This window comes from Budorcas taxicolor, chromosome 13, assembly GCF_023091745.1.
Source record: "Budorcas taxicolor isolate Tak-1 chromosome 13, Takin1.1, whole genome shotgun sequence".
NCBI classification, from domain to species: Eukaryota; Metazoa; Chordata; class Mammalia; order Artiodactyla; family Bovidae; genus Budorcas; species Budorcas taxicolor.
Window position 1 is genome coordinate 32,795,397 of NC_068922.1, and position 14,215 is coordinate 32,809,611.

Consider the following 14,215-nt stretch of genomic DNA (forward strand, 5'->3'; position numbering starts at 1 on the left):
AAGTGACTTAGCATGCATGCGTGGGAGAAGAAAATGGCAACCCACTCCAGTATTCTTGCCTGGAGAATCCCAGGGACAGAGGAACCTGGTGGGCTGCCGTCTACAGGGTCAAAGAGTCAGACATGACTGAAGCAACTTAGCAGCAGCAGCAGCAGCAGTCTCATGGGAGCCAACTGCGCTGGCAGCTTGAAACTGACCAGAGTGGGAGCATTTACACCACAAAAAACAGCAGACACTACAAACCAGCATTATTTTTCCTAGAAAGGGGGTTGTTTGGTATGTACCAGCACACCATGGCTGCAGACAGAAGACAACCGGGCACTCCCCGTGAACAAGGGGAATGGAGAGCAAGGACTCTGTCTATCAGAGGGCCACACACACATACTGGAAAACAAGTCTCTGCTGTGTATGCTACTGATTACATCTTCACATACTGCACCAAAGCAGTAACAATAATAGATACTTGTGCTGCACTGTAGTATCGATACACTAGCTATCGAAAGCCCCAAATCAACCTATTTCTAAGTTGAAAAGGAAAGAGAACAAAAATTCTTCGGATTTTGGAAATCAGACTATATTTCTACCAAGTCAACAGCTCTTCTGAGTTCTGCTTCCTCTGACCAAAGGGAATTTTGAACTAACCATACCCAACAGCATAGTAAGACATCTTGAGGGTGGACTCCTCATTCAAACAAACCTCTCTGTTTTTTCCCCTCTCTTCCTCATGTTCTCTCATTGTCTGATACCCTAGCAGGAGTCCCCAGCCTCTGGGATGATCTGAGGTGGAGCTGATGAAATAATAATAGAAATAAAGTGCATAATAAATGTAATGCACTTGAATCATTCCAAAACCATCCCCCTCTCTTGGTCCACGGGAAAACTGTCTTCAACTGGGAGAATGGAAAAACCAGACCCTGGTGCCAAAAAGGTTGGGGACCGCTGCCTTACAGTATCTAGACTATGATCCTTCCAAGGAGAAGATAATGAATTCTGTCATTTGTTTTTGTTTTGCTTCAGAAGCATTACACTCTCTCCACACTACAGAGATATTCTACACAGAGATCAACCTGCTCGGGCCAAGATTTTCCTTCGCTCCTTTTCTATCAGATATTAAAACAATACAGAAATAAAACTTTCATAAAACCACGTGTGCCTAACTTTCATAAAAGTATCACACACTTTTTTAACCAAACATACCACGGGCTTCTTCTTCTGTTTGTTTCTACCCTGTGCCCTTTTTAAAACAGCCTTATTGAGGTTTATTTTACATACCATAAAATATATCCATATGGAATGCAAAATTCAATGATCTTTATTTTTTTTAGTAAATTTACAGAACTGTGCAACCCTCACTAGAATTCAGTTTTAGGTCCTATCCATCACCACACAAAGATTCTTCACACCTATCTGCAGTCAATCCCTGTTCCAGCCACAACCCCCAGCAACCACTAACCTACCTCTTTCTCTAGAAGCTGCCTTTTCTGGACATTTCATACAAATAGGATCACATACTACAGAGGGTCTTGTGCCTGGCTTCTTGCACTCACTGTGGTGTTTTTGAGGTTCACCCACATGGTAGCATGTATTAGTTCACCACTTTCATTGCTGAGTTCCGTTTCATGGTGTGAACTCAACCACATTTTGTTTTTCTATTCACCAGTCAATGAACATTTGGACAGTCTCCCCCTTTTGGTTATTACAAACAATGCTGTTAATAATATTCATGTCCAAGTCTCTGCATGGACATGTTTCCACTTCTCTTGGATAGATATAGGAGTGGAATTGCTGGGTTGTACAGTAAGTTTATGTTTAGCTTTTTAAGAGACCAGAAACTTTTCCAAAGATGCCAGCCCACTTGACTTTCCCAACAGTGGAGACAGGTTCCAGCTTCTCCACATCCTCGCTAGTCAAATGAAATTTTAAAAGATGAAATTTCAATATGTGACCCAGAGAAATCTGGAGACAAAGCACCCGCTTGTACACCATTCAGGATATGCCTTCGGGATACATGTGAGCTTTGGGACATGGAAAACAAACATTTGTGATCTAAAACCTCCTTTGAGTCCCCTTTCCTGGTAGCAAGAAGCAAGACTCAAACCACCAGGTTCTTACTTACTGCCCACAGCCCCACTTTCTCAGTCTCATCTCAACCTTTACAGAAAGGGACTCAAAGCCCAGAATGATTTCATCTGCCTTGTCTTAGACACAACACCTAAGATTTCTTTCTATAAGACTGGGATCCTAGGTTATCTAAGCTCCAGGAATAATTTTCTAGAAAAGAAAACCACCTGGATCTGCCTGAGTTTTGCACAGAACAGCTTCCTTTATTCAAGCTGAAAATCTATACACATGGCTATATAAAAGTAATACTCTCAGCTGCTTAGAAAACTGTTCACACTGTATGCCTCATACAGTCAATAAAATTATCACTCATTGAAATTCACAATAACCTTTCTCCAAGTTTTACATAATTATTATACTAAGTTCTGGTCTCATACAGACAGAAACTGTGGCTAATTCTTCTTACATCATGGTCATCTCCTCACAACTTGAAGTTTATAGAACTGTTCTTAAAGACAGTATGATAAACATTTCACTGATGTGGTGATATTAAAAACAAAAAACAAACGAATCAAACAACAAGGTCCTAACGTGTAGCACAGGGAACTATATTCAACATCCTGTGATAAACTGTAACAAAAGGATGTGAAAAAGATGATGCATGTGTGTATATATATATATAACTGAGTCACTTTGCTGCACAGCACAGACAACACTGAAAATCAACTATACTTCAATAAAATAAAAAGAATTAGTACCAGTAAAGATGCTCTGAAAATTCCGGAACGTTCTATCCAGAGTAAACTGACAACACAGCCTACGATATACAAATGGGAGTCTTTTAACTATGCTTATCTCTTTCCTTCTCATTTAGGTACTTAGGGAGAAATAGGCCTGCTGACACCCATCTGTGGTTATTTGTTAGAAGAGATGTAATAACAACTGCAAAATGGAATAACTAGAACTATCCCGCATCAGGCACCTTGTTTTCCTCCATCTTACATTTCCTGGGGGACAAACTCAGTGCACGGTGTATGAAACACAAAATGCACAGCTTTGGGGTTTTCTTTCTGGTATTTTTTTTTAAATAATTTTCAAAGGTTATTTTTCACTTACACTTACTGTTAAATATTGATTATACTCTGTGTTATACAGTACATCCTTGAGTGTATCTTACACCAAACACCTAACTTACCTCTCCCACCCCTACAGAGCTGGCCTCCGCTGGTGACCACTAGTTTGTTCTCTCTGTGACTCCGTTTCTTTTCTGTTATATTCACTGATTTGTTGTATTTTTTTGGACTCCACATATAAGTGATATCATGTAGTATCTGTCTTTCTCTGACTTATTGCACTTACAAAATATACAGATTTTGAAAGCATTAAGACAATATAAACAAGAAAATTCTAATATTATCTTTCTATTTGAAACTTTAACAATTTGGGTTAGAACAGACCTCTTATGCATTTTACAATCCATTGTCACTTAGAGAAAATGAGTATTATATGAAAACTATTTTATTAGTTGAACCAAAAAAATCTGCATCATCTTATTTTTAAATATTCTTTATGCTATTTAATTTCCTTTTATTAAATTATATTTAATTAGCAAAGAAACTATCATTTGCAGAGATGTGGATGGACCTAGAGACCATCATACAGAGTGAAATAAGTCAGAAGCAGGAAAATACCATGTAATTACACATAAGTGTGGAATCCAGAAAAATGGTACAGATGAAACTATTTGCAAACCAGAAACAGAGACACAGAGGTAGAGAACCAATGTATGGACGCCACGGGGGAAAGTGGGAGGAGCTGGGAGGCCGGGATAGACATGTATACATTACTGATATGATGTATAAAATAGACAGCGAGTGAGAGCCTACTGTACAGCACAGGGAACTCTACCCAGTGCTCTTTGATGACCCAAACGGGAAGGAAACCCAAGGCAGAGGGGATATATGTATATGCATGGCAGATTCATTTCACTGTACAGAAAAAAACAAACACAACACTGTAAAGCAACTGTACCCCAATAAAAATAAATTATATTATTATATTAAAATTAAAAATACAATCCTACAGGTAATCAGTAGGCACCTCCTGATCTCTGGGCGCTCTTCAGCTATATGATCTGCCCTCATGATCGTTATAAGCTGCTTACGACAACAGCACAAACTTTTTGGGTTAGAACAGACCTCTTCAGCATTTTAAGGATGAAGATGACAAAACAACTGAGGCCCGGAGGGGCTGAGTAACCTATCCAGTTATACTAAATAAATTCAGAATCAGAAGTATTATGTTCAAGTTCTAGCATTAGCATGCACCATATAACCTTAAACAACATTCGTGATCTTCAATTTCCTTATTTGTAAACTTGTAACAGTATATCGTCCACATGATGTTAGAAGCAACATGGCATAAGCTGGAGAAATCTCCTTCTGTACATAATGACAAAAATTTGCACCAACCTTCTGAAGCTCATCAAATAATAGATTTTTCACATGCTGTACTGAGGCTAGATGTGTATTTACTCTGACCGTGGTGAATGATGGAGGATGAGACAAGTTATGTAACAGCGTTTCAAACCTCCTTTCTGCTTCTTGTTTACCTAAAGCAGACAGAATCTGAAAAGAAAAGAACAAGTTACTGTTTCAATTTCATAATACAAATTAAAAACATTAAGATATATGCATATACATTTGTGCCAACTGATGAAACATCATTCCACAATCATGCTCCATTTCACTTTTCTGTTTACATGTTGATAACACTAAGGTTATGGTGATTTTTCACAGGGTTATGCTAATAAACACCTAATGAAACACCTGATGAAAAGGGATTAGAAAATCACTACCTCAACTTCAAACCATTATTAACATTCTGAACATATCTGTTACATTTATTCACACAAATTCAGGATTTCATTCTACTTATTTATAAAAATATTAACTGTTACATCACTTCTGTAGAACTAGTTCCCTGCTAACCTCATACCCTAGAGCAAATTGGCTAGTAACCTTTTAAAACACCAGTATTTGAAGAAAACGTAACACCTGATACTGTCACCCAACAATCTCCCACAACATCAGTTTTTTTAATACGGTAATACTACATGTTAGGCTTCCCAGGTGGCGCAGTGGTAAAGAATCTGCCTCCCAATGCAATAGACACAGGAGATGCAGGTTTGATCCCTGGGTTGGGAAGATCCCCTGCAGAAGGAAATGGTAACCCACTCCAGTATTCTTGCCTGGAGAATCCCATGGACAGAGGAGCCTGGCGGGCTACAGTCCATGGGGTCACAAAATGTCAAGACATGACTGAGCAAACATGCACATTATTATTAAAAGTAACAAGCAGATACTGTCCAAAAAAAACCCAGCAAGATACCTGTCAGAAATAAGAGTTATTAAGACTCAAATAACCAAGTTTCCTTGTAACTAACTGAAGCCTTCAAGACATGTATTTCACCATTTTTTGTCATCTTTGACCATCCCCTGCCTCACAGAATCTTCATAAACCACTTGCCAGCCTAATAATCCACTAGCCTAGAAATATTAGCACTTTCTCAGTGTTTGTTTTTTTAACCGAATATTTTACTACTTTCGATACTTTTTACATAGGTATAGTTTTTCTTTTTGTAAAATCCTGTTGCTGCTGCTGCTGCTAAGTCACTTCAGTCGTGTCCGACTCTGTGTGACCCCACAGACGGCAGCCCACCGGGCTCCCCTGTCCCTGGGATTCTCCAGGCAAGAACACTGGAGTGGGTTGCCATTTCCTTCTCCAATGCATGAAAGTGAAAAGTGAAAGGGAAGTCGCTCACTCATGTCTGACTCTTCGCAACCCCATGGACCGCAGCCCACCAGGCTCCTCCGTCCATGGGACCCTCCAGGCAAGAGTACTGGAGTGGGGTGCCATCCCCTTCTCGGAAAATCCTGTTAGTATGTTTGAAAAAGAACTGGTGTCAAAGACATTTGAATCTTTTATAAAACAATGTTAATCATTTCAAAAATTCTGGAGGAAGAAAACTGCCTCTATTTCTCTTAACACCCTCCCTAAAGTTTTTTGAAATCAAGAAGCTATTTCCTCGGGGACTTCACTGGTGGTCCAATAGGTAAGAGTTTGAGCTCCCAATGCGGGGGGCCTGGTTTCAATACCTAGTCTGGAAACTGGATTCCACATACTGCAACTAAAGACCCAAATGCTGCAGCTAAGACCCAAAGCAGTCAAAAAAATTAATAAAATATTTAGGGAAAAAGGAGAATATTGTATCTTTCCATACTGTGATGCTCTTTAACATAATCTTTGGGAATAAAAACACAGAAATCTAAACCTAGAAGTCATGGCTTCACTAACATCTTTGAAAATGATTAACATTTGCGCGGCTTTACTTTGAATACAACACCAAAGATTCGGAAAATACAAAGTTGCCTACAACCAGGATGGTAGGCAGAGAGCACGAGCCTGGCAATCAATCAACATTCACTGAGGACTTCTGTGCTCAAGGCTGCCAGCAGCGCACAGAAGGAACACTTGTTGAGGACCTACAATGCCAGGTGCTCACCCTATGACTAATAGCTTAACCCTGAAAATTTAGTGCTGTTAAATGTCCTCCAACTTCACAGATGAGGAAAGCAAGTTTCAGACATGTAAAAACGCACTGAGATGCAAACCAGGGGGTTTGGGGTTCCAAATCGATTCCTTTTCCCACTGTACTAACACCTAAGTTCTTTCCCTTCAGATTTCAACATTAGGACCATGACAACAATGTAGATTCAGGAACATAACTCTTTGGACCCTCAGCTCTCTCACCTGTAAAAATGGGGATGAAATATCTACCAAAAAAAGATCGCTAAGATTAAGATGTGGAGTTTCCCAGGTGGCTCAGTGGTAAAGAATCCACCTGCCAACGCAAAGAAATGCAGAAGATGTGGGTTCAACCCCTGGCTTGGGAAGATCCTCTGGAGGAGGAAACGGCAATCCATTTCAGTATTTTTGCCTGGAGAATCCTATGGACAGAGGAGACCGGTGGGTTGCAGTCAATGAGGTTCCAAAGAGCTGGACACGACTGAGCACAGACACAAGATTAAGAAGTTCAAGGTCTGCAAACCACCTAGCACAACCAGTGGCATTTAACAAGCACTCGCTGAATAACAGCATACCTTCCACCTGAGTACGGAGCAGGCGTTGTAAGAACACATGTGTTTCTTCCCTACAGGACGTATAATTCTCAGAGGACACGGATCTTTGCTTGCTCACCCCTGTAACCCCTTCAGTGCCCGACACCTGTCGCCAGGCACACAACAGCTTTTTTCCTCCTCCCTCCTTTCCCATTCGGAAATGGTAAAAAAAAAAAAAAAAAAAAAAAAACACACACACACACACTCCATACATCTCTTAGCTCAGGAAGGATTCATTACATACCTGCAGAAAGACATGAGCATATTATATTAATGCATTGGGAAGAGCCAGTAATAAGAAACAACAGCTATAAACATTTAATTGCCTTTTAGGTTTTTTTTTTTCCCTATCCCTCGTGTGTAAATATTTGAATGTCTGCAAACAGCATCTAATATATTTATCTGACCTACCTCCTTATTCATAAAGCCCGCTTTAAGATAGTTTTCAACTTCAAGTCTCAAAGATATTTTAGGGAAAACAGACATTTTCCTACTGCTTGAGTTCTCCTCTTCTAGGAGAAATGACAGAAAACGGTGATTTTTCTCTGTCCAAGTTGCAATGAACGTCTGGGCAATGAACACCACCCACGACGTGCCAGGACCATCCGATGCCAAAGAAAAGAGAGAGGCTCACGCCCAGTTAAAATAAGAAACGCGGAGGAACTTCCACGCCTTCTAGAGCTGGACCGGCTTGGAGCGGCTTCACCTCCACCGAACCTGCCCCGGGACTTCTTCAGCGACGCTCACGGACACCACTGAAAGGCAATGCCACTCACGTGGCAGGGGTGAGGGAGGAATCGTGAAGAGTGAATCCGCTGTCAACTGCACAGAGATGTGCAAAACCACGCTGGCATCAATTTCAAAACGCGCAACCCAGATTGCTCTGCAGGCAGCGAGTTCCGGAATGCGTCAGTTCCGGCGACGTGGCCCGCCCCTCCTTCCCCCGCCCACCAATCCGCAGCCGTGAATGGCCGCTACGTCACGCCTCCAGAGTGTCCCAGCTCCACCCGTGATGCATCCGGTTGCCGCTGGCCTGGGCTGGCATCCCTTAAGAGGTTGGAGGAGGAGCTGCCTCCGGCCCGCAAACTGGTGGTGCGCTGTGTAGACCTGGCAGGACAGGGCTGGGTGCCAATTGGGAAGGGTTGAGTCATACTGACCTGATTAAAAAAGGCGGGGGGTGGTGGGGTGGGGTTGGGGGGCCGGGGGGCGGCATGCAGGTACACCTGGGTTGAATCCCGGGTGGTAAGATTCCCTGGAGAAGGAAATGGCAACCGCTCCAGTATTCTTGCCTGGAGAATTCCATGGACCGAGGATCCTGGTGGGGAACGGTCCATGGAGTCCCAAAGAGTCGGACACGACTCAGCGCCTAACACTTTCACTTTTTCAATCAGTTCACGGCTAGCTAAAGGAGTACGTCAAGGCTGTATATTGTCACCCTGCTTATTTAACTTCTATGCAGAGTACATCATGAGAAACGCTGGGCTGGAGGAAGCACAAGCTGGAATCAAGATTGCCGGGAGAAATATTAATAACCTCAGATATGTGGATGACACCACCCTTATGGCAGAAAGTGAAGAAGAACTAAAGAGCCTCTTGATGAAAGTGAAAGAGGAGAGTGAAAAAGTTGGCTTCAAGCTCAACATTCAGAAAACTAAGATCGTGGCATCCGGTTCCATCACTTTATGGCAAATAGATGGGGAAACTGTCAGACTTTATTTTTCTGGGCTCCAAAATCACTGCAGATGGTGATTGCAGCCATGAAATTAAAAGATGCTTACTCCTTGGAAGAAAAGTTATGACCAACCTAGACAGCATATTGAAAACCAGAGACATTACTTTGTCAACAAAGGTCCGTCTAGTCAAGGCTATGGGTTTTCCAGTGGTCATGTATGGATGTGAGAGTTGGACTGTGAAGAAAGCTGAGCGCCAAAGAATTGATGCTTTTGAACTGTGGTGCTGGAGAAGACTCTTGAGAATCCCTTGGACTGCAAGGAGATCCAACCAGTCCATCCTAAAGGAGATCAGTCCTGGGTGTTCATTGGAAGGACTGATGTTGAAGCTGAAACTCCAATAGTTTGGCCACCTGATGTGAGAGCTGACTCATTTGAAAAGACCCTGAAGCTGGGAAAGATTGAGGGCAAGAGGAGAAGAGGACCACAGAGGATAAGATGGTTGGATGGCATCACCAACTCAATGGACATGGGTTTGGGTGGACTCCGGGAGTTGGTGATGGACAGGGGTGCCTGGCATGCTGCGGTTCATGGGGTTGCAAAGAGTCAGACATGACTGAGGGACTGAACTAATACTGAACCTCCAAAGAAAGAATTAAACCAGAGTTTGCTTGAACCCTTCAGGCACCCTTTGAGTTTTATGAAATGTCCTTCCCTCTCTTAGGATTGCTGGCCTAATCTCAGTTGTAGATAAACAACATTATTCAATCTTTTTTAAAGCTGGGTTCATGGTGTTTTAATATCTTTATATCCTCAGGTGAAACTTCAAAATACACAGGTAGTTTTTACAGTTAGTTGAATCAGTAAGGCTAACAGTTCCCGGTATGGGAGTTGATTTCTCCTTTAAAGCCCATGAGACCTTTGGTGTAATCTTTGTGTTAAAGGTGAAAAAATTCAAAGGGAGGAGGGACCTAATGAAAAACATAGTTTCCTATCCTTAAATAGGAAACTAGAAATAATTCTTCTGTCTGGAGACAGTGTTCTTTGAAACACACCCAGTGGTCATTAACACCAAACTGTAGGGAAAGTTTTTCCTAAATCTTTTTCTCTTGAAATCTTAGACAGAGATGTTTTTAGAAGTATAATACACGCTCTAACAATGATTGAGAACATCAGGATAAAGACCATCACCACCTGGCTTCTAAAGCCAATACCTATTCTTTCCACCCTGGCATATTTCTTCCATAAATTTATGGACTTCTTCTGTGGCTAAATCATCTGAAAGTGATCAGGAAAATGTCTAGACCAGGCCTTTCCAAAAGAATTTTTGCAGCCTCAGATGGTGACCGCAGCACCAGTTACCTTTGGTATCAGTATCTAAGAGATAAGAAAAAGGAAGGAACAAGTTAAACTAGATTGTGAACTCTGAGAAGGTGGAGACTTTTGCCGCACTGCTGCATACTGAGTGCCTAACACATAAGAAACACTCAAATATGGAAGGAGTAGATGAATAAATGGATGGGTAGCTCTGTAAACTAGAGAAAGAAAGAGCTTATCAGCATATATTTGCTGGATATTAGTTCACTAGTTCAGCACACATCAACAGTGCTGAGGACATTTAGACAGTCCTTGGCTGGACATTATTTTTTATAGTTCACTACAAAAAATTGAATATAGTTCTCTGTGTTATGCAGTGAATACTTACTGTGTATTTTATATATGGTAGTGTGCATCCCATACTCCAAATGTATCCCTCCCCCATTCCACTGGTGGCTCAGATGATAAAGAATCTGCCTGCAATTCAGGAGACCCAGATTCGATCCCTGAGTGAGGAAGATCCCCTGGAGAAGGGCATGGCAACCCACTCCAGGATTTTTGCCTGGAGAATTCCATGGACAGAGGAGGCTGGCAGGCTACAGTCCATGGGGTCGCAAAGAGTCTGACACGACTGAGCAACCAACACATTTCCATTTTGGTAACCATAAGTTTGTCTGTGAATCTGCTTCTCTTTTGTAAATAAGTTCATTTGTGCTATTTTTTTAGATTTCACATGTGATATATTTGTCTTTCTGTAGGCTAGACATTATTGAAGTGACAGTTATGTTGATGAAGAGGTCTCTTGGTGCTCTAAAACTGGTCCATATTACAAATCTCGAGTTGAAATAATAAATACATATTGTCTAAGCAAAAGAAGACCCCTATAGGAATATACCCATAAAAGGGTCATTTGGGCTCTGTGTTCTATGGGGTGATGTGGCCCTTACTGTGGGGAGAGCAGAAAAAAAAAAGTCTTAGATATAACCTTATGATCTTAATCTCGGTTTGTGATGCTCTGAGGCTTGCCTTTAATTACCCCCCCCCCCAAAAATTCATAAAAACCCTATTTCCCAATATTTAATTTATTAAATAAGGCATGAGAGGATTAGGGGGGCAAAGGTCTAGAGAAGGCTGGAAATCTATCAGTCTCAACTTATCTGGGTCTCTTGCATTGCAGCCAGATTCTTTACCAGTTGAGCTACCAGGGAAGATCTATCAGGGGACTAACCTCTATAAACACATATTAAAATGGATCCTAGACCACCCTACGTGTAGAATCTGAATTCATCAAGTTTCTACTACAAAGGCTTCCCAGGTGGCCCTAAGGGTAAATAACCCTCCTGCCAATGCAGGAGATGCAGGAGACTTGGGTTTGATCCTTGGGTCAGGAAGATTCCTTGGAGAAGGAAATGGCAACCCACTCCAGTATTCTTGTCTGAAAAATTCCACAAACAGAGGAGCCTGGCAGGCCATGGGGTTGCAAAAAGTCAGACATGATTGAGCACACACTCACACACAGAACAAAACATAGAAATAACCAGAGTCACCTTGTAGCCAACAAGGTCAAAGTGGTACTCAAGAGACCTTGACCCGCAGGAACAGGATTCAGACCAGGCAAGGGAGGCCCCTAGTGTGCATGCCTCCAGGAGGCCCTCCATCTCAGGTATGAGTCCTGAGAGCACTTCCTTAGATTTGTGATGGTCCCCCTGGGCTTGGCATCATTGATAATTCCAAGACAATAAAGTTTGACAGTATTGCCCAAGCAGCAGCACAGCTTACATCAATCACAGCCTGCATGTACTGAACAACTTAGTGGACAGAATGATTCAGCCCACTGACGTTAGCCAAACTTTGTCTTCAGCCACCCTAGGCCTGGAAGTATGATAATAATAATAATAATATTTGGGGGCATGTGAGAGAAGTGGTCACAGTGGCAGACATAGAGGCACTAAAATAACTACCCAAAGTGCAAGCTGAACTATGATGAATACTGATGTCAAGTTCCACATCAGTTTTACCTTTGTAGCCCCATCCTTAAGGCAGTGCCTAGCACATATTAGGCCCTATGAATGCATGTGTGCTAAGTCGCTTCAGTCATGTCCAACTCTTTGCAGTCCCATGGACTGTACCTGCCAGGCTCCTCTGTCCATGGGATTCTCTGGGCAAGAATCTTATAGTGGGTGCCATGCCCTCCTCCAGGGGATCTTCCCGACCCAGGGATCAAACCCCAAGTCTCTTACGTATCCTGCATTGGCAAGAGGATTCTTTACAAACTAGTGCCAGATGGGAAGCCCATTAGGCCCTATATTGATAGGTAAATAATTGGATGACTAAGTATAAATAGTTCATATCCAGCAAATATTTATTTAGCAACATATAAAACAAATAAATATAAATATAAGCAATAAATCTTGCATTAGGTATGTAGGTATAGCAGCTAGAGAATAGTCAAACCCTCCCCTCCCGCCATAATGTTCAGTCTATTTTGGAAGTAGAGAAAATTAATAAACAGTTACAAATATGGTGAATGTTAAAACTAGGGAAACATGGGATGCATGGAAGAGGAAATGGCAATAAAATCTCATTTATATGCGTTAGTATACTGTATTGGTGTTTTTCTTTCTGGCTTACTTCACTCTGTATAATAGGCTTACGGCGAGGGAGGAGGGAGGGGGGTTCCTGATGGGGAACACATTTATACCTGTGGCAGATTCATGTTGGTGTATGGCAAAACCAATACAATATTGTAAAGTAATTAGCCTCAAATTAAAATAAATAAATTTATATTTCAAAAAATAAAATTTAAAAATCTAATTTAATCTAATCTAAAATGGAATCAAAGAACATAAAAGCCTTTCAGAAAAGAGAAGTGGGCTCCTAGACGAGACGGTTACGTTAAAAGAAGGTTGACTTGGAGTTAGCCAGGCAGAAGAGGCGGGGAGCACTGGGGAAGGAGAGGAAAAAGAACCAAAATCAGAATGTTCCAGCCAGAAGGAACTGTCTTGTGCAGAATGGTATGTAGTATATGAGGGGTTGAGTGGCAAGAGTATAGTTGTTTCTGGTTTTGCTTTTTTTTTGGTGGGAAGGGGTAGTCACACCTTGTGACATTGGGATCTTCGTTCCACAACCAGGAATCAAACTCACACCCCCTGCACTGGAAGGGCAGAGTGTTAACCACTGGACCATTAGGAAAGTCCTGCAAGAGTATAGTTTGGAGAGAGGGTCCAGACCCTGCTTTTGAAGATTCCTATTAGCTCTGATAAGCAAGGAAGAACTTTATCCTAAGGCCAATGGCAAGCTGTTAAAGAGATTCAAAGCAGGAGAGTAACAGGCTCAGATTCCTATCACATCTTTAAAAGATCATGTCAGATGATTGTGGAAAAAGGACTAAAACTGGCACAAGAATGGAGGCAGAAAAATCTATCTGAATGCAGTTCCAATAATCCAGGGAATGAGATCAGAGAGAGCTGGGTAGATGTGAAAGATATTCAGACGTGGAATATAGCAGGACCTAGTGACTAGGCAGATGTGTGAGGGCAGGGAGAAGAATCAAGAATAAATTCCAACTTCCTATGGACCTACCAGTATCAGCACCCATATTTCTGCCTCTCTACCTATTAACTTACATAAATCATAGACACGATTCATTACTATTTGAATTTGGCTCTTTTCTAGAGTTGTCTGGAACTACTTCCTTCCTTGGGGAGCCTTATGCATTAATTGTTATCTTCCAAAAGTTTATACTTGTGGTGCATGTTTGTTCTGAAAATGCAGTTCTATCCTCTGTGTGTGGTAGTCGTCCAACTCTTTGCGACCCCATGGACTGTAGATAGCCAGGCTCCTCTGTCCATGTGATTTCCCAGGCAAGAATACTGGAGTGGGTTGCCATTCCCTTCTTCAGGGGATCTTCCCAACCCAGGAGTTGAACCCGGGTCTCCTGCATTGCAGGGATATCTTTACCATCTGAGCCACCAGGAAATGGCGAGA

General features: G+C 41.8%; 1 protein-coding gene across 1 annotated transcript in view; it reads right to left on the reverse strand.

The window, feature by feature from the left end:
* The window catches only part of NSUN6 (NOP2/Sun RNA methyltransferase 6), an 84,439-nt gene extending 76,712 nt beyond the window's left edge, over positions 1-7,727 (reverse strand). The window contains exons 1-2 of the mRNA XM_052651112.1: positions 7,653-7,727; positions 4,533-4,688 (exon numbers count right to left, since the gene is read on the reverse strand). Coding sequence (XP_052507072.1) covers positions 4,533-4,688; positions 7,653-7,727 — 231 coding nt within the window. The remainder of the gene's footprint in view (positions 1-4,532; positions 4,689-7,652) is intronic.
* Between the last annotated feature and the right edge of the window lie 6,488 nt (positions 7,728-14,215).